Below are 21,218 nucleotides of genomic sequence, written 5' to 3'. Positions count from 1 at the left end.
CTGGGATTACAAGTGTGCGTCACCATGCCCAGCCTCATTTTTAATTTTTTTAATTTTTTTTAAATTTTTTGTGATACTGGGGATGAAACCCAGGGCTTTCTACCTCTGGGCTATGCTCCCAGACCTATTTTCTACTTTATTTGGAAACAGGGTCTCACTAAGTTGCTGAGAGCCTTTCACTAAGTAGCTGAGGCTGGCCGCAAACCTATGATCCTCTTGTCTCAGCCTCCCAAGTGCCGGGATTACAAGCGTGTGCCACTACTCCAGGGTCATTTTTTTATTTTGAAAACAGGGTCTTTCTTAGTTGATGAGGCTGGCCTCGAACCCTCAATTCTTCTGTCCCAGCCTCCCAAGTGCAGGGATTATGGGCACATGTCACTGCTTCTGGTGGCATGGCGTATCCTAAGATGTCTGCAGGGCTGTTGGAAGGACAGGAAGCACTGTAACATATGTAATGGGAAAATGCAGGTGAATCTCAGAGATAAAACAATCAAAAATGACTATGCACAAGCTGGGCATGGTGGCGCGCCCCTGAAGTCCCAGTATATGGGAGGCTGAGACAGGAGGATCGCAGGTTCAAGGACAGCCTCAGCAAGTACTGAGACTCATTAACTTAGTGAAATCATTTCAAAAACAAAAATGAAATTAGGGCTGGGGTGTAGCTTGGAGGTAGAACACTCCTGGGTTCAATTCCCAATACCACAAAATAAATAAATAAAACTGCATAGTGTGATTGCGTGTTGTAAAGCTAAAAACAAGCAGAATGGAACTCTACTGTTTGGTAACATGCACATGTGTAATAAAAGACTATTAAGCTGTGCATGGTGGCACACACTTGTAATTCTAGTAGTTAGGAGGCTGAGATAAGACAGATTGTAGGTTTGAGGCCAGCCTCAGAAATTTAGTGAGGCCCTCAGGCTTAAGTAAATAAATAGAACCGGGTGATATAACTCACAGGTAGAATGTCCCCATGTTCAATCCCCAGTACCAAAAAAAAAAAAAAAAAGATTAAAAAAATCACAGGAGAGAGTCAGGCATGGTGGTGCACACTTGTAAACCCAGCATTTGGGAGGCTGAGACAGGAGGATCACAGTTCATGGACAGTCTCAGCTACGTATGCCTTTTGTAAGGCAGTGAGACCCTATTTCTTTTTTTCTTTCTTTCTTTCTTTTTTTTTTTTTGTGGTACTGGGGTTCCTGGAAGCCCTTCTACCTCCGGGCTACACTCCCAGACCTATTTTATATTTTTATTTGGAAACAGGGTCTCTTAAGCCAGCGCGGCTGGCTTCGAACCTGCGCGATCCTCCTGTCTCCGCCTCCCAAGCGCAGGGATTACAAGTGTGCGCCACCACGCCCAGAGAGACCCTATTTTAAAATAAAGACTAAAGCTGGGTGTGGTGGCGCACATTTATAATCCCAGCATTCAGGAGGCTGAGACAGGAGGATCACAGTTCAAGGACAGCCTCCGCTACTTAGTGAGGCCTTTTGCAACTCAGTGAGACTGTTTCAAAGTAAAGAATAAACTGGGGGTGGTGGCGCACGCTTGTAATCCCAGTATTCAGGAGGCTAGGACCAGAGGATTGTGGTTCGCAGAGACAGCCTCAGCTACTTAGGCTTTCTGCAACTTGGTGAGACCATTTCAAAATAAAGAATAAAAAAATAGGGCAGGGGGTATAGCTCGGAGGTTGAATGCCCCTGAGTTGCATCCCCAGACCTGCAAAAAAAAAAAAAAAAAAAAAAGAAAGAAAATAATAGGACTGAGCTGCAGCAATTTAGTGAGACCCTGTTTCCAAATAAAGTATAAAATAGGTCTGGGAGTGTAGCCCAGAGGTAGAAAAGCCCCTGGGTTCCACCCCCAGTGCCACAAAAACAAAAAACAAAAAACAAACTGCATGGTAGCCCATGCTTACAATCCCCGCACTTGGGTAGTTGAGATAGGAGGATCACACAGGTTCGAAGCCAGCCTCAGCTACTTAGTGAGGCTCTCAGCAACTTAGACCCTGTTTCCAAATGAAATATAAAATAGGTCTGAGAGAAGCCGGGCGTGGTGGCGCACGCTTGTAATCCCAGCATTCGGGAGGCTGAGACCAGAGGATCGTGGTTTGAAGACAGCCTCAGCTACTTAGTGAGGTCCTCTGCAACTCAGTGAGACCCAGTTTCAAAATAAAGAATAAAAAATAGGGCAGGGGGTGTAGCTCGAAGGTAGAATGCCCCTGGGTTCCATCCCCAGACCTGCAAAAAAAAAAAAAAAAAAAAAAAAAAAAAGGTCTGAGAGTAAAGTCCAGAGGTAGAAAAGCCCCTGGGTTCTACCCCCCAGTACCACCAATAAAATAAATAAATAAATAAATTAATTAATTAATTAAAAGGGTTGGGGATGTAGCTCAGTGGCAGAGTACTTGCCTAGTATGCAGGAGGTCCTGGGTTATATCCCTAGTACCACACACACATACATAAGTACATGTATACATACATATACACATACATGCAAGCATACATGCATACATTTCCAAAAGCTCAGGAAGTCAGGTGTGGTGGCGCACGCTTGCAATCCCAGCATCTGGGAGGCTGAGACAGGAGGATCCCGGTTCGCAGACAGCCTCGGCTACTTAGTGAGGCCCTCTGCAACTCAGTGAGACCCTGTTTCAGAATAAAGAATAAAAAATAGGGCAGGGGGTATAGCTCAGAGGTAGAATGCCCCTGGGTTCTATCCCTAGTACACACACACACACACACACACACACACACACGCACGCACGCACGCACAGGAGGAAGCCAGTGCAGTGACTGGCACACACAATCTCTCCCAAGCTACTGGGTGCTGAGGATGATCTCAAGCCTGGGCAATTTAGTGAGGAAGTCTCTGTCTCGGCTGGGTGTGGTGGCACATGCCTGCAATCCCAGTACTTGGGAGGCTGAGATAAGAGGATGTTGGTTCAAGACCAGCCTCAGCAATGACGAGCCTCTCAGCAATCTAGCAAGACTTTCTTTCAAAAATTAAAAATATAACTGGGCATGGTAGTGCATGCTTGTAATGTCAATACTTGGGAGGCTGAGATAGGAGGATCGCACAGGTTCGTGGCCAACCTCAGCTACTTAGTGAGGCCCTCAGCAACTTAGTGAGACCCTGTTTAAAAAAAAAAAAAAATAGGGCTGGAGGTGTAGTTCCAAGGTAGAATGCTCCTGGGTCAATCCAGTTCCAGGAAAAAAAAAAAAAAGTCACAGGAAGGAAAAGCACAGAATTCACCTGAGGTTGTCTCTCTCCAAGGGAAGTAAGGGTAGTACACAGACGACCCGGGGATTTGCAGAGACTGGCTGACGGGTATTAGTTCCTCAAACCTGGGACCCTCCTGTCTCAGCCTTGGAGGCAGCGGGGTTAGCGGTGGCTGCAGCCGCCCCAGACCACCTGCACTGGTATTGGGATTGTCTATGGACCCGGGGCTTCCATGACTCCCCTGTTCAGCAGTTCATCAGAATGACTCTCAGAACGCAGAAGTACACCATATTTATGACTTTATCATAAAGGATACAAGTGAAAGCGCGGAGGAAGCAGCGGGGCAGCAGGGACCAGGCACACATGGCTCCCGCCTGGCTGCTCTGGCCTCCCAGAGGTCCAGCTCGCCAGCCCTGTGATTGAATCCCTCTTCCCCCTCGGTCCTCCCTCGGCTGAAAGGTGGTTGCTTTTCCTGGCGGTTGGTCCCCTCCTGGAGCCACGTCAGGACCCTCAGGGTTGGCCATGAGTCACCTCCTTGGTATTCTAGGTATGGTTCAAAGAGGCTTACTGTAACAAAAGATACCCCAGCAGGAAATTCCAAGAGCCTCTGCAGTTCTGTCAGGAATGGGGAATAAGAGCCAGATTTTTCTTTTCTTCTACCACGTTTGTCTATAAAACCGGGGGCATCAGTGTCTGAAGTGTGTGCGGTTGTGGCCCCCTAGTTCAGGGGAACACCACGTTAAAACCCACTCTGTACTGGAATCTCACAGAATCAGCACAGTGCCCTGCGTGTGAGCGGCGTCCATTGTTCCTACATAGAGTCTGAAGCTTGGGATGATGAAATGACTTCCTGGGGCCAGCTGTGGGCCTGCCCCGTGCAGGGCTGCTCGGACACCCTGGTCCTCGGTAGGAACGTGGTGTGGACCGAATTCCAAACCCACTTTGTCAGTATGAAGACCCTTGTATAAATCAAGATTGTGTGACCTCGGGACAATTATTCAAAAAAAATTTTTTTTGCAGGTCTGGGGATGGAACCCAGGGGCATTGGATCTCCAAGCTACACCTCCTTCCCTATTTTTTATTCTTTATTTTTATTTTAAAATTTTTTTGTGGTACTGGGGGTGGAACCCAGAGGCTTTCTACCTCCGGGCTACACTCCCAGACCTATTTTATACTTTATTTGGAAACAGGGTCTCACTAAGTTGCTGAGAGCCTCACTCAGTAGCTGAGGCTGACTTCGAACCTGTGTGATCCTCCTGTCTCAGCCTCCCCAATGCTGGGATTACAAGCGTGCGCCAGCACACAAATTTTTTTTTTTTTTGGTGGTACTGGGGTTCCTGGAAGCCCTTCTTCCTCCGGGCTACACTCCCAGACCTATTTTATATTTTTGAAACAGGGTCTCTTAAGCCAGCACGACTGGCTTCGAACCTGCGCGATCCTCCTGTCTCCGCCTCCCAAGCGCGGGGATTACAAGCGTGGGCCACCACACCCGGCAGCACACAAAAATTTTAAAAAATAAAAATAAAAAATAGGAAGCCGGGGCGGAATATGGTGGCGCAGGCTTGTAATCCCAGCATTGGGGAGGCTGAGACAGGAGGATCGCAGGTACGCGGCCAGCCTCGGCTACTTAGTGAGGCCCTTTGCAACTCAGCGAGGCCCTGCTTCAAAATAAAGAATAAGAACTAGGGCAGGGGGTGTAGCTCGGAGGTCGAATGCCCCTGGGTTCCATCCCCAGTACTGCAAAAAAAAAAAAAAAAGATAAATTCTTCAATAAGACTATTCCTATAGCCCTCTGGGGCCACTATCGGTTTTGTGAAAAACAGGAAGTCCCTTCCACCTGCCGCATCAACGGCTCCGGCGAACCAGAGCGAGCGCGCCCAAGCCCGCCCAGGCCGCCCAGTTCCTGGTTACCACGGGAACAGGGATTGACGTCACCCAGGGCTTCCGCTTCGGACGCGGGGTCGCCAGGGGAGGGAGGGGCGGAGGGCACGTCGCAGATGTACGCACGCGCACTTCCGGCCCCACGCCTCCCCGGCCCCAATCCGGTTCCGGTCAAGGCTTTTCCGCCGCGACTCCCCGCCCAATCCCGGCGTAACCGCTCCCTGGGGGAGGGGAGGGGAGAAAGGCTCGTAAGTAGCGTCAGCCAATCCCACGACAGTACGACGCCAGTGAGCTCGATGGACTCCGCCACGCCCAGCCAATGAACGAGCGTCCGGACCCGACGTCATAGTGCTTGCCCCGCCCTCCGCCCCTCCTCTCTGGCCTCCGAGCTCAGTCCGCGCAGTAACAAATGAGGTGCGCGCTGCGACACCTCCCAGCCCGTCGGGGTCCGCCGCCATTTCCTCGCCTGGCCTAACGGTTCGGCCAATCCCAGCGCGCACCCTGAAGGACTGGGGCTCCGCCAATCGGAGGCCGCCGGCTCCGGCCCCGCGTCGCGGCCCGGCCCAATCGGGGCCGCGGTCCCGCCGCCCCCGGCCCGCCCCCGCGGCGCCCTCTCTCCTCCCTCTTTGTGCGTCTCGCGCCGCCGCCGCCCGCCGCGTGAGGACGGGCTCCGCGCGCTCCGCGGCCGCGCAGTCGGGCCCCCTCCCCCCGGAAGGTTCGCGAAGCCGCCCCCGCCGCCGCCGCCGAGGGAGAGGAGCCGCCGGTGCCGGGCCCCGCGGGCGCCATGGCGACCGGAGCGAACGCCACGCCGCTGGGTAAGCCGGGCGCCCGGTCTCCCCTTCCCGGGCCCACGGCGGGCTTCGAGCCGGGGGCCGCGGGCTCGACGGGCCCCGAGCGCGGCCTCCCCATGGCGGCGCCTCCTCCCCGCCGCCGCCGCCGCCCCCCGCCGCCGTGTGTCGCCGCCGCGGCAGAACCGGCCGCCGGGCCAGCCAGGACGGCGGGGCGGACGTGGTCGGCCCGAGAGAGCGCGAGGGGCGTCGCGCAGACCGGCCGGGCCGGCGGCGGCCGCTGCACGCGGCAGGGGCGCGCGCGCGCGCGCACGAGGAGGCCCGGGCCGAGGCGCCCCGGGGTGCGCGCGGCCTGGTTCCTGGGGCCTCGAGTGCGCATGCGCGCTGAGGGAGCCGGAGAGGCGGGGACGGCGCGCTCCGCGCAGGCGCACTGTGGTGTCCGGCTTTGGCGGCTCTGTTCGGAAGGCCGGGAACCCACTCTGGTCCTCCCGCCCCCAGCCGTAGGAGGTTGGGCTGGAGGCTGTGTAATGCCCACGGAGGAAGAAGGGTGCACTAACGACGTGGATGGGTCCCTTTCTGGTCTTAGAGGAAGCTGAAAGGGAGTCCTAATATGTGTTTTTGCAGTAAAGCAGGATTTTCACTAGAGGTTGGAAAGCCTCAGGTGATGTTTGGTTCTTAATCTTTTGTTTGCCCAGAGATTGCTCGGTCTGACCAGCGTATCCTCATTGTTTTAAAAGGCTTTCCCACTGGGCCTATGACCTTTTGGGAGCGCATTTATCCCTGCGCTAAAGGTAGGGAAATGCAAGTGTAAGGGAGGAATTTGGCTGCTGTGTAACTTGAATTTTTGGCATATCCTATAAAAGTTTTCTGGTCCTGAGTGTTCAGGTGGGCAGGAAAATTGAATCCTGATGTTGGCTACACTTAAAAGGATGGTCTTGAGCCTGGTGTGGTAGTGCACTGGTAATCCCAGCATTTGGGAGGCTGACACAGGAGGAACACAGGTTCATGCCCAGCCTCAGCTACTTTGGCCCTTTGCAACTCAGACCGTTTCAAAATAAAGAATAAAAGCCCGGTGTGGTGGCACATGCTTGTAATCCCAGCATTTGGGAGGCTGAGACAGGAGGATCACGGTTTACAGACAGCTTCAGCTACTTAGTGCAGCCCTTTGCAAGTCAGTGAGACCCTGTTTCAAAATAAAGAATGTAAAATAAGGGCTGGGGGTGTAGCTCGGAGGTACAATGCCCCGGTTGCATCCCCATTACTGTAAAAAATTTTTTTAAAAAAGAGGGCTGTGGGTGTAGCTCAGAGATAGAATGCCCCTGGGTTACATCCCCAGTACCACAAAAAAGACAGGTTGATTTTTGAGAAATACCAGGCATTTTAGTTTTAGTAATGTGTAATCATAGGTTTGGTTGTGTTCTGACCACTTTTGGAAAAGGGTTTGGGGGGAGGGGGAGGTGGTAGGAGCCAGCAGCCCTCACAACTGCGTCATAGACTTGTCCTCCTCTCTCCAGTCTTCTCTTTCCTAGGACATTGATGGATGATGTAATCTCTTTTATACTTCCTCTGAAGTCATAGGCGTTAACATTTGTTGATTGGGGCTGGGGTTAGCTCTCACACTGAATACACAGGCCCCTGGGTTTGATTCCCACTGCTGCAAATAAATAAATACAGCCCAGTGGCACTCAGTTATAACCTCAGTACTCCGGAGGCTGAAATAGGATTGTGGGTTCTCCACCAGGTTCTCTTAGGCTAGTGACTTACTTAGTGAGGCCTTCCAAAATTTAGTGAGACCCTGTTTCAAGATAAAATAGGGCTGGGGATGTAGCTCAGGGGTAAAACACCCCTGGTTTCAATCCCCAGTACTGCAAAAAGACAAAAAAATTGTTATGTTCTTTACACGTTTTATGGAATTCTAAACAGAAATTATAAATATTAGTTTTCCTGACTTGGGATGAGGGTTTTTTTTTTTTTTTTTTTTTTTTTTTGTGGTACTGGGAAGCCCTTCTACCTCCAGGCTACACTCCCAGACCTATTTTATATTTTTATTTAGAAACAGAGTCTCCTAAGCCAGCTCAGCTGGCTTTGAACCTGTGCGATCCTCCTGTCTCCGCCTCCCAAGCACGGGGATTACAAATGTGCGCCACCACGCCCGGCTGGGATGAGGTACTTTTTTACTGGCTATCTTCTTCTTCTTTTTTTTTTTTTTTTTTTTCCCCCTCTCTCTCTCAATACTGGGGATACAACCCACTGGGCATTGAACCTCTGAGCTACACCCCATAGCCCTATTTTTTTTTTTCTTTTTTTTTTTTTGTGGTACTGGGGTTCCTGGAAGCCCTTCTCCCTCCGGGCTACACTCCCAGACCTATTTTTATTTTTGGAAACAGGGTCTCTTAAGCCAGCATGGCTGGCTTTGAACCTGCGCGATCCTCCTGTCCCCGCCTCCCTAGCGCGGGGATTACAAGCGTGCGTCACTACGCCCAGCTGTATTTTTTATTCTTTATTTTGAAACAGGGTCTCACTGAGTTGCAAAGGGCTGCACTAAGTAGCTGAGGCTGTCCGTGAACCGCGATCCTCCAGTCTCAGCCTCCTGAATGCTGGGATTGCAGGCATGTGCCACCACGCCCAGCTAGCTGTATATTTTCATTTCTGACCTGGGGTTTGTCTTCATTCTTTGCCATTTTAAGTCTAGGTTTCAGTTTCATAATAAGATAAAGTTCTGTGTTTTTTCTTTTTTACACAAAAAGTGGTACTGGGGGTGGAATCCAGGGGTATTCTACCTCTGGGGGACACTCCCAGCCCTATCTTTTATTCTTTATTTTGAAACAGGGTCTCACTGAGTTGCAAAGGGCCTCATTAAGTAGCTAAGGCTGTCCGCGAACTGCGATCCTCCTGTCTCAGCCTCCCAAATACTAGGATTGCAATCTGTCATATTAAAAGGATCCTGAACTGACTGTTGGTAGTCACTCTGCTGGTTTATATTTAATTTACTTACTATTTATTTTTCATGGTGCTGAGGATTCAACTCATGGGCATTCTCCCTCCGAGCTGTACCCCCGTGCTGCTTTTATTTGTTACTTTTAATCTTGAAACAGGATCTCTAGGTTGATGAGAATCTCACTACTTGTTGAGGCTGTCCTCAAACTTTCCATCTTCCTGTCTCAGCCTCCCCAAGTACTGGGATTACAGGCATGAGCCACCATGCCCGGCTTATATTTTACCTGATGGAGTTTGTCTACCTTTAGACTTTCCGAGTAAGAAGCGGAAGAGAAGCCGATGGAACCAAGACACAATGGAGCAGAAGACAGTGATTCCAGGAATGCCTACGGTTATCCCTCCTGGACTTACTCGGGAACAAGAACGAGCTTACATAGGTAAATAGACGTTTTGGGTTACTATTCTAAAAGACGGATCTGTCAGTTTACTGAGCTAAGGTGTGTCAGGTGCACTTTACATGACTTGGGCACAATCGGTCAGGCTTGCTCAGCCAGTCTTATATTTGCAGCTCCTTGTTTTGGTGTGTCATAACAGCAGTGTTCTCCACAAGTGCCAGGAAGGTAGGGGCCCCACTTAGAGGGAATAGTTCCCAGTCCAGCGCCCACCCTTTTCAGCTGCTGTTCATTGCCAGTTGATGAGGTGAGTGTCTCGTCCGCCTCCCCGAACAGGCCCCGGTGGAGAACACTGCAGGTATTGTAAACCAAATACCTTTTTCACAGCATGGCCTTTCACCATAATTTCATATTCCTCCCTTTCCCTAAAATGTGGTTTTACTTTTTATAGGTACTTTCTGAAAGAAAAAAACTCAGTTTGACTAAAAAATGGTTTTGAAAGTGTGTTTACAGTTCATCCCTTTTTACTATTTTGTTGAATTTAACCTTCCCTTTAGCATCTTTTTCTGGTTTGGTTTCTGGAGAGCTGTCCTAAGATAAGGCTCTTGTATTCACTACTAAACTCTGCTGGAAGGGGTGCTGCTTGATACGGAATGAAGTGACAGGGTAAAGATCTGGGCGAGCGCAGGGATAAGAGCGATTATCCAGTGGAGTCAAAACTAACCTCACGCTACTTTTTTTTTTAAAGGTCTAATGCAAACTTTATATACCTGTCTAGATTTTTTTTTAGAAGTATGTTGATAAACATTTCATATTAATCACAGAAACATTCCCATTAGAGGAATTGAGGGCAGGGACCTCCAGGGCCTTATGAGGCTGTGGCTTTCACAAAAAGGAAATTTCAAGTCCAGCATGGTCTAGTTCTGGAGAGTCTTAGTTTCTTGGTTTTTAAAGTGTTGAGAATTTTGAGGTGTCTGGAATTGCCTATCTCCTTTTCACAGTACTACTAATACTTCTTTTCCCACTTTTCCTGTCTTACTCCCTCCCGCCCCTTTGTCTCATTTGACCAGTGTGGGACTTCACAGCTTTGTGAAGTGGCCCTCGTGAAGTCATATCACAAGAATTCAAGCAGACTTGAAAAATGTAGACAACAAGCTCACTCTTTACAACCCCATTTCTCTTCCCGTGAGGGCCTAGTTAATATACTGAACCTTAAGGGCTGTGTGCAGCTGTCTTCAGGGTAGATAAAATCAAAGTAAGATAACAACTCTTCGTGATTTAATCTTTAATGCCAGCTATTTTCTTGAGTCAGACCCCACACCTCACGGTCAAGAGGACTGGCCTATGAAGGTGACCTTCACCTTGAGTTGTTGAGCTTGGTGCTTGACTGCAAGGTCAGAACATCTGGCATAAAAGACCTTGCAGGGCCATGTGTCTCATCATCTGCCTGCCGTAGCGCACACTGCCGTGTGTAGAATGCCCCCAGTGTTGTCTTCTGTTTAATAGATTTTCATTTCTTCACGGTCTCAGTGTGGAAGTATGGTATAGCCTGTGGAAGGTACTTAAGTTAGGTTATCTGGAGTGTACTGATTCTATTTTGGAGCCAACACAATTTTAACCCAACCCATAGGACTTAGCTTTATTAGAGATGCCTGTTTAGAAGTCTTGAGATGCTGCAAAGGTAAGAAACAGGTGGTGGTTTGGCACACTGAAGGAAGCTACTCTGGCTCTGCAAATTTCATTATTTTGGAAAATTAGCTGTGTAACATTTCCCTGCTTTTGTGAAACCCTCATCTTTTTTCTTTTTTTTTTTTAACTTACTGCCTCAGGTCAAGGCCTGAGGGCCTCATACATTCTCCTTGACCCACACTTGCCATCTTATCCACACCTACTCTTCATGTCAGCAGCACTTCTCACACTCCTAGCACCTTACTGTCTACTGTTTATAAAGATACATGGTTTATCATTTAATATTTGAGTGAATGCCGCAGGTATTGGGAGCCCTTACTAGTACAAATCTGGTTGTATAGAAAGTGTATATAATTGCTATAAGGTTCATATTGGTTACTGTATGTCTTACTTGTTCAGGAGTTTTAAACCTGGTCTTAAAATAACCTTTGCTTAACTGGTATTTTTCCTTGTCCCATGTTAATTGGGTTTCATTTGGGGCTATGTTTAATATTTAATGAAGAAAAATAAACTTCTCAAGTCTTGCCCTCAAGTAAGTTGTGGGAAGCAGGTATGGTGTAATCATACGTGGTGGTGGTTCTGGGTGCTAGTTGTAAGCCAGCGTTGGTAGGAAGGGAGAGGTGGACACCTTTTAATAATTGCTTTGATGTTAGCCCTAGTGAACAGGCTTTACTGCTAACCCCTCTTCCAACAAACTGTTTGCTTCCTTAAGTGATAACGATTTTGAAGTGAAAAATAATTATAGATGTAAATGGACTCCTGCCGATAGGTGGTTGGGGGTTTTGCCTCAATGTGTTCACTGATCAATCGTCCCTTTCAAAGTCTCCGAGTTCTTCATGCTTGTTGTTGAGATTTGAGATGTTTTTTGGTAACATTGTCTTTTTTCCATCCTTTTTTTTCTTTCCTAACCTGGTTTCTTCCAGTGCAACTGCAGATAGAAGACCTGACTCGTAAACTGCGCACAGGAGACCTGGGCATCCCCCCTAACCCTGAGGACAGGTTGGGAAACAGTTTTAACCAGCTGACAGTAACGCTTTTACCTTTTTCTCAATACGTTTTACTGGTGGCAACATGTTATGTCAGTTCAATAAAGTCCTAGTTAAGACGACTGGTGCTCTGACCATTCTGGGGACTAGGGTTTAATTAGCGATGTTATGTGGTCAGCCAACAGTTAGACTATTGGAATGAAACTTAATTACTGGGGGAATAAAAAGTTACAGGTAAATGGACTACTGGTTTCCAGTTGGTAAGCATGTAGATTTTAACCTGATTTGCCCACCCCTAGGGACAGTGCGAGGTGGCCATTAACCTGCCTGTTCAGTGCCTGCTCTGGCTGAAAGCCCAGGGTGTAGTTCTTCTCACAGGTTCACGATGCAGGCATTGAAAGTATTTTTGAGCATCACTGAATCGGAGCAAGCCAAAACTCTGGCTAGCTCACTGCTACAGTTTTGGCTGCTCATGGTTTTTAGATGGTTTTAAAATTAGATGAGATTTCTAACCAATTTCCTTAACTGACAATTAATTTTCAGCCTTGGCCATTGCCTGGGGATTTGGGGAGGGCCCAGAGTATTCTCATCTGTTTGGGGAAGGCAAGCAACCAACCCTAAATTTTTTCCCCTAAGGGAAAGTAGGCCTCAAACAGCTGTGGTCATGTCATTTCAGTTTACAATTTTCTCTCACCTCTGAAAAGTTTGTGAGGGAGACGAACTTTTTAAACTGGAATTTTGTTGGCTGAATGATCTTTGAACAGCTAAAATTTGATCTTTTAATAGGACAATAAGCCTCTTCCTGTCACTGAAACATCCCATAGTGCATGCAGCATATTAAAAAAAGACTCTGCATTCAAATGTAGTGTTTTTTGCTTTTGTTACCATTATGGCTCATTTCATCAGGAAGATGATGTAATGGCTTTTAGAAGTCACTCATGTATGCATCTTTCTGCTGCTTTTGCCAGGAAACAAATTAACTTCCTTATTTCTCCATATTGACTCTTTAATTTTACTTACTGAATTTGTTAATATTTTTACCCATAGATTTTGGTTGGGAGATTGTGTTGTTTTATATTTTTTTTATTTCAAGAATTTTTTAAGATTTATATTTATTGTAGAATATATAGACCACAACTGTTTAGTGCCTTTTTGGCCTTTTTCCCCTTAATAATGTCTACAGGTTACCAGGCAATTCCTCCAAAGGTTGAGTTTTTAACAAACCTTCTTGCTTCCTGGAAAACTGGGATTAGAATTTAGTTGACTTACCCGATGCCTATTCTAGGTGAAGAAGTCCAGCCAGTCTAACCTAGATTATTAGCTTTTGCCTTTCACTTCCACAATTTGGGAAGAGGTTAAACTGTTGTGAGACCTTTAAATGGCCACTCTGGTCCTGGTACAATTGGGTTTGATAATTGGCCAGAACTCTAGATAGCCATGGGTGGGGTAGGCATTATAAATGTCAACCATGTTAGAAATAAAACCAGAGCAGAGGTTTTTTCCCTTGTATTGAGTTTTGAAGGAGGCCCTAATGCCTGATTGTTTTGCTTTTGAGCCCAGGTTGGAGGGAAATGCATGAGTTTCTCACCTTTATGAGTATTTTTAAGAAGGTGCATCATAAGATTAAGCCACTTTACATGCTATTTTGATGTTGCTTAACTTGCACAGTTAAAAATGTTTAAATCTTATAGACTTAAGTATGTAAGATGGTAGTCTAATGAGCTGGGGTGTGTTTGCTCGTGTTCACTATCACTTGATTGTGCTAACAGTTTATACAGATGCTAGAAACGGAGGTGTCATTTAGCCGTCATTAGCCATGAACAAACCTGACCTTTTATTCCATCGTGTGTGTAACGTGGTATGACATGGTTCCCTTTAGGCTGAAGACAGTGGGAGCAGCCGAGTTCAGTCCTTGCTGTCCACCTAGGCAAGGTTCTCTCAACTAAACCAAGGGTGTAGGAGTCTGGACTACTTTCAGGATGGTTTTTTTTTTTTTTAATAACCTGATCCACATGGTCTCTTCCCTTCTTGCAGCTGCTACTAAATTTTCATACCGAATATCAAGCTATGGTCCTTTTTGTAATCTTAACTCAGAATTCTAGGAGTGTAACTTCTCTTTTTTTATTACCGCAAAATCCCGCTGTGGTAAACTGACCATTTTATCATTACAATATTTTTTTTTGATTATAGCATCAGCATTTTGCTCCTAAAATATGAGAGAGAATAATCTGCTTTCTGGACTTGTAAACTCTGGCGGAGAATTATAGGTTTCCCCCTTGCTGTTGGCAGGTTCAGACCCTAGACAATTATTTGACCAAATCTGCATTTGCAGCCTCTCACAGAAGCTGCTCTAGCACTTTAACGGCTTTCTCTACCCAGACTCCCCACCTTGAACAGCCAGAAACGGGTTGTCTCCTGGGCCTTGGACACAGCCAGCCAGGCCGGTGAAGGAAACACGAGCCTGAGCCGTCTCCACTGGGGCCGAGCAGCTGCAGTAGCTTGTGTCCCCGCTGCTTTGGGTGAAAGCGCTCGTGCTCGCAGTGTGTCAGGGCACAGAGGCTCTTCCTGATGAGACATGAGCTCTCCAAGAGATAACATTTTCACCTGAACTTGGGGTTTCTGTGGTTCATCAAGTTGGGATGTTAAAAATTTTTTTTTTTTTCCAAATGAAAGAAAATGCATATTTGGCAAGAAGACTCCAGAGGATGATACTGTCCTTGCCACTTACAGTCCAAAGATTTCCTCCAAAGGACAGATTTCTCCCTCCTCATCACTTTTAGAAAAAGATTTTTTTCCTTTCTCACACACACCCCAGTCCCCCTAATGCTAAGCCAGCCTTCCTCTCCCCATTCCACACAATCTCAAATAGCACACGTTATGGTCGGTTCCTCCGAAGAGTGTTGTTAGGGTCTGAGAGGCAGAGGGGCGGGGAGACTTGTTATAGTCCATGTGGGAATGAGGGGAGTGGGCGTGGAGAAGTAACTGGCGTCTGTTTCCCACAGGTCCCCTTCCCCTGAACCCATCTACAATAGTGAGGGGAAGCGGCTTAACACCCGGGAGTTCCGCACTCGCAAGAAGCTCGAAGAAGAGCGGCACAACCTCATCACAGAGATGGTCGCCCTCAACCCCGATTTCAAGCCGCCTGCAGATTACAAGTAAGCAGAGGGGCTTGCTGGTTGGGGATGAATGCTGGTCATGTGACATGCTGGGACAGTTTCGGTACTCACTCATCCAACATCAGTCATAATTGGCGCATGATGTGAGTGATTAGTTCCAGGAGAACTGTGGGTTATTTATCTCGTCTCTTGGAAGTGTGCAGAGGAGGTGACAGTTCTTCTTTTGCAGACCTCCGGCAACACGTGTGAGTGATAAAGTAATGATCCCTCAAGATGAGTATCCAGAAATCAACTTCGTTGGGCTGCTGATTGGGCCCAGGTGAGTAATTAAAACCTAGGGAGGGGAGCAGAGAATTTCTTAGGATCCCCCCATTCGTGTCTACTTTGTGCCTAATTGGGGCGCCATTGGCTTACGAGCCCTTTTGCCCTGGCTGGCTTTATCTTAGAGGTCACAGCGCCCTCTGTGGGAGAAATCTAATAACTTTGCACTTGAGTGTCCGTCAGTGCCTGTTCAGCCTAGCCTCCGTTCCTTCTGGAGTATGAACCTGAGCCCTGGGTATAAACGCAGTCTTTGCTGCCTTGACAGAGGGAACACCCTGAAGAACATCGAGAAGGAATGCAATGCCAAGATCATGATCCGCGGGAAAGGGTCTGTGAAAGAAGGGAAGGTTGGGCGCAAAGATGGCCAGATGTTGCCAGGAGAAGATGAGCCACTTCATGCTCTAGTCACCGCCAATACAATGGAGAACGTTAAGAAGGCCGTTGAACAGGTGAGCGATGATCACGGGAGGGAGCCTCCTGCCAGAAGTCCAGGTCTTGTCCCAGACGGTTAATGCAACTAACCGTCCGCTCGTCGTGTCTTCACCAGATCAGAAATATCCTGAAGCAGGGCATTGAGACCCCAGAGGACCAGAATGACCTTCGGAAGATGCAGCTGCGAGAGCTGGCTCGTTTGAATGGTACCCTTCGGGAAGACGATAACAGGTAAAGACCAGGTTAGAGGAATGTATGTGGAGACCTGAAGAGCCTGTGGAAGTTGAGAGGCCTCTGCAGCCCTTGCATTGATTTCTCTTTTCCTCAACAGGATTTTAAGACCCTGGCAGAGCTCAGAGACCCGCAGCATTACCAATACTACAGTGTGTACCAAGTGCGGAGGGGCTGGCCACATTGCTTCAGACTGCAAGTTCCAAAGGTGAGGAGGCAACTATTCTGGGATTTTCCTCTTAGCCTGTGGTATACAGGATAGGTTGTGCGTGCGTGCGTGCGTGCGTGTGTGTGTGTGTGTGTGTGTGTGTGTGTGTAGTGCTAGGAATTGAACCCAGGGATGTTGTACCTCTGATCTATACCCATAGCTCATTTATTTATTTATTTATTTATTTACTTATTTATTTATTGGTGGTACTAGGGGTGGAACCCAGAGGCTTTCTACCTCCAGGCTATACTCCCAGACCTTTTTTTATATTATGTTTGGAAATAGGGTCTCGCTAAGTAGCTGAGGCTGGCTTTGAACCTGTGCGGTCCTCCTGTCTCAGCCTCCCAAGCACGGGGATTACAAGTGTGCGCCACCACACCCAGCTAGCTCTTTTATTTTAAAACATGGTCTTGCTGAGTTGCTGGGGTCTCACAGTGTTGCTGAGGCAGGCTTCAGACCTGCAGTTCTCAACTACTGGTATTACAAGTGTGTGCTACCGCACTCAGCTCCAGAGTCATTATTTTTAGCATGTAAATGGGTGTTACAATCTCATGCACCAAGAAAAGCATCCTTTCTGTGGATATTGCTAGTGATGGTGTGTGTTTTATTTATTTTTCATGGTACTGGGGTGGAATCCAGAGGCTTTCTACCTCCGGGCTATGCTCCCAGACTTATACTTTATTTGGAAACAGGGTCTCACTAAATTGCTGAGAGCCTCACTAAGTAGCTGAGGCTGGCTTTGAACGCCTGGCTAATGGCGTGGTTTTTAAAGCTCAGAATTAAAAACAGCATGTACAAGAGCTTGGCGTAGTGGTATATGCTTGTAATCCCTGTGCTTGGGAGGCTGAGACAGGAGGATCACACAGTTTTGAAGCCAGCCTCAGCTACTTAGTGAGGCTCTCAGCGACTTAGTGAAACCGATTCCAAATAAAGTATAACATAGGTCTGGGAGTATAGCCCGGAGGTAGAAAGCCTCTGGGTTCTACCCCCACTACCAAAAAAAAAGCCTGTACAGAACACCACTATATTTTATTTGTCTTAAATCTAGGAAAACCAGAAGCTACTATTCTGGCTATTCTCATTGGGGCTTAATACTAGTTCACTGTGTTTGCTGCGTAAGATTTGTTTTAAGCCGGGTGTGGAGGTGCATACTTTTAATTCCAGTATTTGGGAGGCTGAGACAGGAGGAACACGTAGGTTCAAAGCCAGCATCAGCAGCTTAGTGAGGCTATCAGTGAGACCCTGTTTCCAAATAGAAAATAGGTTTGGGAGGGAAAAGCTTTTGGGTTCCATCTCCAGTACCACCCCAAAAAATTTTTGTTTTAGCCGGGCGTGGTAGTACATGCTTGTAATTCCCGCATTTGGAAACCTGAGACAGGAAGATTGCGGTTCCTGGACATCTCGGCTACTTAGGCCCTCTGTAACTCAGACCATGTTTCAAAATAAAGAATAAAAAATAGGGCTGAGGGTATGGTTTTTTTTTTTTTTAGAAAACTAAGCAGTCTAGAATTCGGTAGGTTGTAGATGAGCCCATGATGCTAACATTTTTCTGGAGGCAAGTCTGTAAGGCTCCATGAGGGAGATTCTTTCTGACAGCTGCTCGTGTTGCAAAGCTTTTCCTTCCTTCCAAATGGGGCGGTAGGATTTGAGAAAGTTCGGAAGGTGAGAATCTGCTCTTGTAGCTGGTGGTGCTTTTATCCCGGGGCCTGTGCTGTAGCAGCCACAGGTGATCCCAGTCCCAGAATGGCCCTGAACCGAAGATCTGATGGGGCTGCTTGAACCTCGCCTGGGAAGGGCAAGGTTGATGACTGAACTCTTGAATGAAACTCTGTCATTTCCTCAGGGTCACAGTTTCTTTATTCCTCTCTTCTCTGCATCCCCCACCGCATTTTAGGCCTGGTGATCCTCAGTCAGCTCAGGATAAAGCTCGGATGGATAAAGAATATTTGTCCCTCATGGCTGAACTGGGAGAAGCTCCTGTCCCCGCATCCGTGGGCTCCACCTCTGGACCTGCCACCACACCCCTGGCCAGTGCACCTCGGCCTGCTGCTCCTGCCAGCAATCCTCCGCCCCCGGTGAGCCTTGGGCAGGTTCCCGTGGTCTAGCTCCCCGTTCTTGCTCAGAGACTGGAAGCTATGGCCAAGGGCTTTGGGTGGAGTGGGGCGGTAGATATGCTGGCAACATTGTTCTTCCGGATGCCGGCCAGTGTGGGGCCTCAGGACTCTGTCCTTGTGTTCTGACCGCATAGCGCAGCCGGAAGAACAGTGTTGCCATCAGTGGGAGCAGTCAGGGACGTTGGCGGGAAATGCTCTCACGTAGTCTCTCATGTCCACCACCCAGAGCCGCCCGCCCTGGATGAATTCTGGTCCTTCAGAGAATCGGCCTTACCATGGCATGCACGGAGGTGGTCCCGGTGGGCCAGGAGGTGGCCCCCACAGCTTCCCACACCCGTTGCCCAGCCTGACAGGTGGGCATGGTGGACATCCCATGCAGCACAACCCAAATGGACCCCCACCCCCTTGGATGCAGCCACCACCACCACCGATGAACCAGGGCCCTCATCCACCTGGGCACCATGGCCCTCCTCCAATGGGTAAGTAAGTGTCAGACCAGAAACCCTGGGGCTTTGGGGTAAGTCAGGGTTTGCGCCGGCCTCAGCAGGCTGGAAGCAGCGCACAGTGGCTGGCTAGTGCAGTAGGCCTGTGGCCTCGCTGGGCCTTGCGCCCCAGAGTCCCTCTCTGGAATCTGCCTTGTTTGTGGGGAGGCCCAGCCCCACCTCCACACACTTTCCTAATTGTTCTCATGAGGAGAGTGGCTCAGGGTGCCATTGAGAGGCTTTTGGGGTTTGTCTTCCCCGGCCAGTTCAAATGTCCTGCTAAGTCCCTGCTCTTTCCTTCCATCAAGATCAGTACCTGGGAAGTACGCCTGTGGGCTCTGGGGTCTATCGCCTGCATCAAGGAAAAGGTAACATTGGCTTTTGCGCCTGGGGGTGCATGGGGGCTCTGGCCCAGACCCCTTCATCCCCGAGGCCTCACCCTTGCACTTGCCTGCAGGTATGATGCCGCCGCCGCCTATGGGCATGATGCCGCCGCCGCCGCCGCCTCCCAGTGGGCAGCCCCCGCCCCCTCCCTCTGGTCCTCTTCCCCCATGGCAGCAGCAGCAGCAGCAGCCTCCGCCACCGCCTCCGCCCAGCAGCAGTATGGCTTCCAGTACCCCCTTGCCATGGCAGCAAAGTGAGTGGGATATTTTGGGCTTGTGGGAGTGGGTGGGACAAGGGTTGGGGTTTGGAGGAACAGGAGAGGGTGACGGCTCACATGGGTAGGAGACACCTGGGGTGAGACTTTGGTCTCAGTTTGGGGTGGAAACAGAAGGGGCCGCCTGGTCCTCAGGGCTTTTTTGAGAGCTGATGTTTGGTGTGGTTGTGTCTGGGGAGAGATCTGCGGGGCCTGGAGGGAGCCTGCTGGTGTAGGTAGGGGCCAGAGGTCTAGGCTCTCGCCAGCCGGGAGCTGCTGGCTGGCCCAGCCTCACCCAGGCCTGGGTGGGCGGTGGTGCATGCATGCTCTGAGGGGCTGTGACTGGGCCTGAGAGACTGCAGAGGGGATGGGCTGTGGGAGAGCAGCTGTGGCCTTGAGGTTGTAAGTGCCGTTCGGTGGTGGCGGCGGCTGGGCGGAGGGACTTCAGAGCCGGTTCTTGTGTCTGGTACTTCCCCTCAGCCCCTACTGGGGCACTGGTGACAAAGGGCTTGTACTGTTAAGCCCAGAGACCTCGAGGCTGACCCCAGGGTAGTCCTGCCCACCCCTTCACTCCCCTGCACCAGGACAGCCCTGCCCGCCCGCCCCCCACCACCGTACAGCATGCCAAGCAAGGAGCAGGCGCCCCTCGCCCCCATCCCAAGGCAGCAGCCGCAAAGAGCCGCGGTGTGCCCCCGCGCGTGTGACCTTGGGCTTCTTTACCACCCCAGATACGACGACTACCACCACGAGCGCTGGCACAGGGTCCATCCCGCCATGGCAACAGCAGCAGGCGGCTGCCGCAGCTTCTCCAGGAGCCCCTCAGATGCAAGGCAACCCCACTATGGTGCCCCTGCCCCCCGGGGTCCAGCCGCCTCTGCCGCCCGGGGCCCCTCCCCCTCCGCCGCCTCCGCCACCTGGTTCCGCCGGCATGATGTATGCCCCGCCCCCTCCTCCTCCGCCTCCCATGGACCCTTCTAACTTTGTCACCATGATGGGCATGGGGGTGGCGGGCATGCCACCCTTCGGGATGCCTCCAGCTCCCCCACCGCCTCCACCACAGAACTAGACTCGTTTTTTAAGAAAATATATATTATATAGAGAGAGAATTGGTCTCGTTTAAACACACGCCGAACCTCACCATATGGAGCCAGACATTGGGACGCACGCATGTGGTTGTGTGTGCACGCATGTGTGTGTGTGCACGCACCGGGCTGGGCCAAGCGACTGCGCACGCGCCTGGGGACGGGCAGGAAGTAGTAGGGGCGCCAGCTTGGGCTCTCCTGGCGCCCCGTAGCATCGAGTGTCTTCTTGTCTTCTTCTCTCCTCACCCAACTCCCTTTGCCTCTCCCCAAACCGGGCCGCCAGGACCCCTCCCCGCGGCGGCGATGGCCCGAGCCATGAGAGTGAGGACTTTCCGCGCCCACTGGTGACCCTTCCAGGCAGACAGCCGCAGCAGCGCCCCTGGTGGACGGGATGGTTCGGCAAAGCAGCCTGAGTTATTTTTGTGGACGGAATCGGAACACGCTGGCTCCATATCGTGAAATTTTATTAATTTTTTTCTTTTTCCTTTGTTATTTCCTTATCTCTTCCTCTCTTCAGACTCCGTCCAAGGAGACGCTCTCCCCGGTCTTCTGCTGCAATTAGAACCCTTTCCTCTCTCCATTCCTCCTTCCCTTGCCACGGAGAGGGGAGCAAATGGTTTTAGGCACCGGCTTTGGCCATTAGTGTTCTGCTAGATGCTGGTGGGGTGGGGGATAGTTCTTTGGTTCCGAGTTTTTCAGGGAACCGTGGTCA

At 49.7% G+C, this 21,218-nt stretch overlaps 1 protein-coding gene across 17 annotated transcripts; it reads left to right on the top strand.

Moving 5' to 3' along the window:
- Nucleotides 1-5,875: 5,875 nt before the first annotated feature.
- Nucleotides 5,876-20,919, top strand: SF1 (splicing factor 1; the record flags this gene model as incomplete). Of its 17 annotated transcripts, XM_080707210.1 has the most annotated exons (14): nt 5,876-5,906; nt 9,125-9,253; nt 11,821-11,896; nt 14,886-15,038; nt 15,229-15,318; nt 15,586-15,769; nt 15,868-15,983; nt 16,084-16,191; nt 18,086-18,266; nt 18,511-18,784; nt 19,096-19,155; nt 19,245-19,424; nt 20,153-20,357; nt 20,790-20,919. In XM_080707210.1, 14 exons carry the CDS (start codon nt 5,876-5,878, stop codon nt 20,917-20,919), a joined length of 1,917 nt encoding a protein of 638 aa, XP_080563336.1. The 17 variants fall into 17 exon arrangements, with proteins under 17 accessions (XP_080563336.1, XP_080563329.1, XP_080563328.1 ...); XM_080707203.1 differs by lacking the exon at nt 20,153-20,357 and having other exon boundaries at nt 19,101-19,155; XM_080707202.1 differs by lacking the exon at nt 20,153-20,357 and having other exon boundaries at nt 18,511-18,788.
- Between the last annotated feature and the right edge of the window lie 299 nt (nt 20,920-21,218).

The sequence above is a fragment of the Muscardinus avellanarius genome (assembly GCF_963383645.1).
Source record: "Muscardinus avellanarius genome assembly, chromosome: 1".
Classification (NCBI taxonomy): domain Eukaryota; kingdom Metazoa; phylum Chordata; class Mammalia; order Rodentia; family Gliridae; genus Muscardinus; species Muscardinus avellanarius.
The sequence above is the reverse complement of the archived record's forward strand: the minus strand, read 5'-3'. Positions and strand labels throughout refer to the sequence as shown.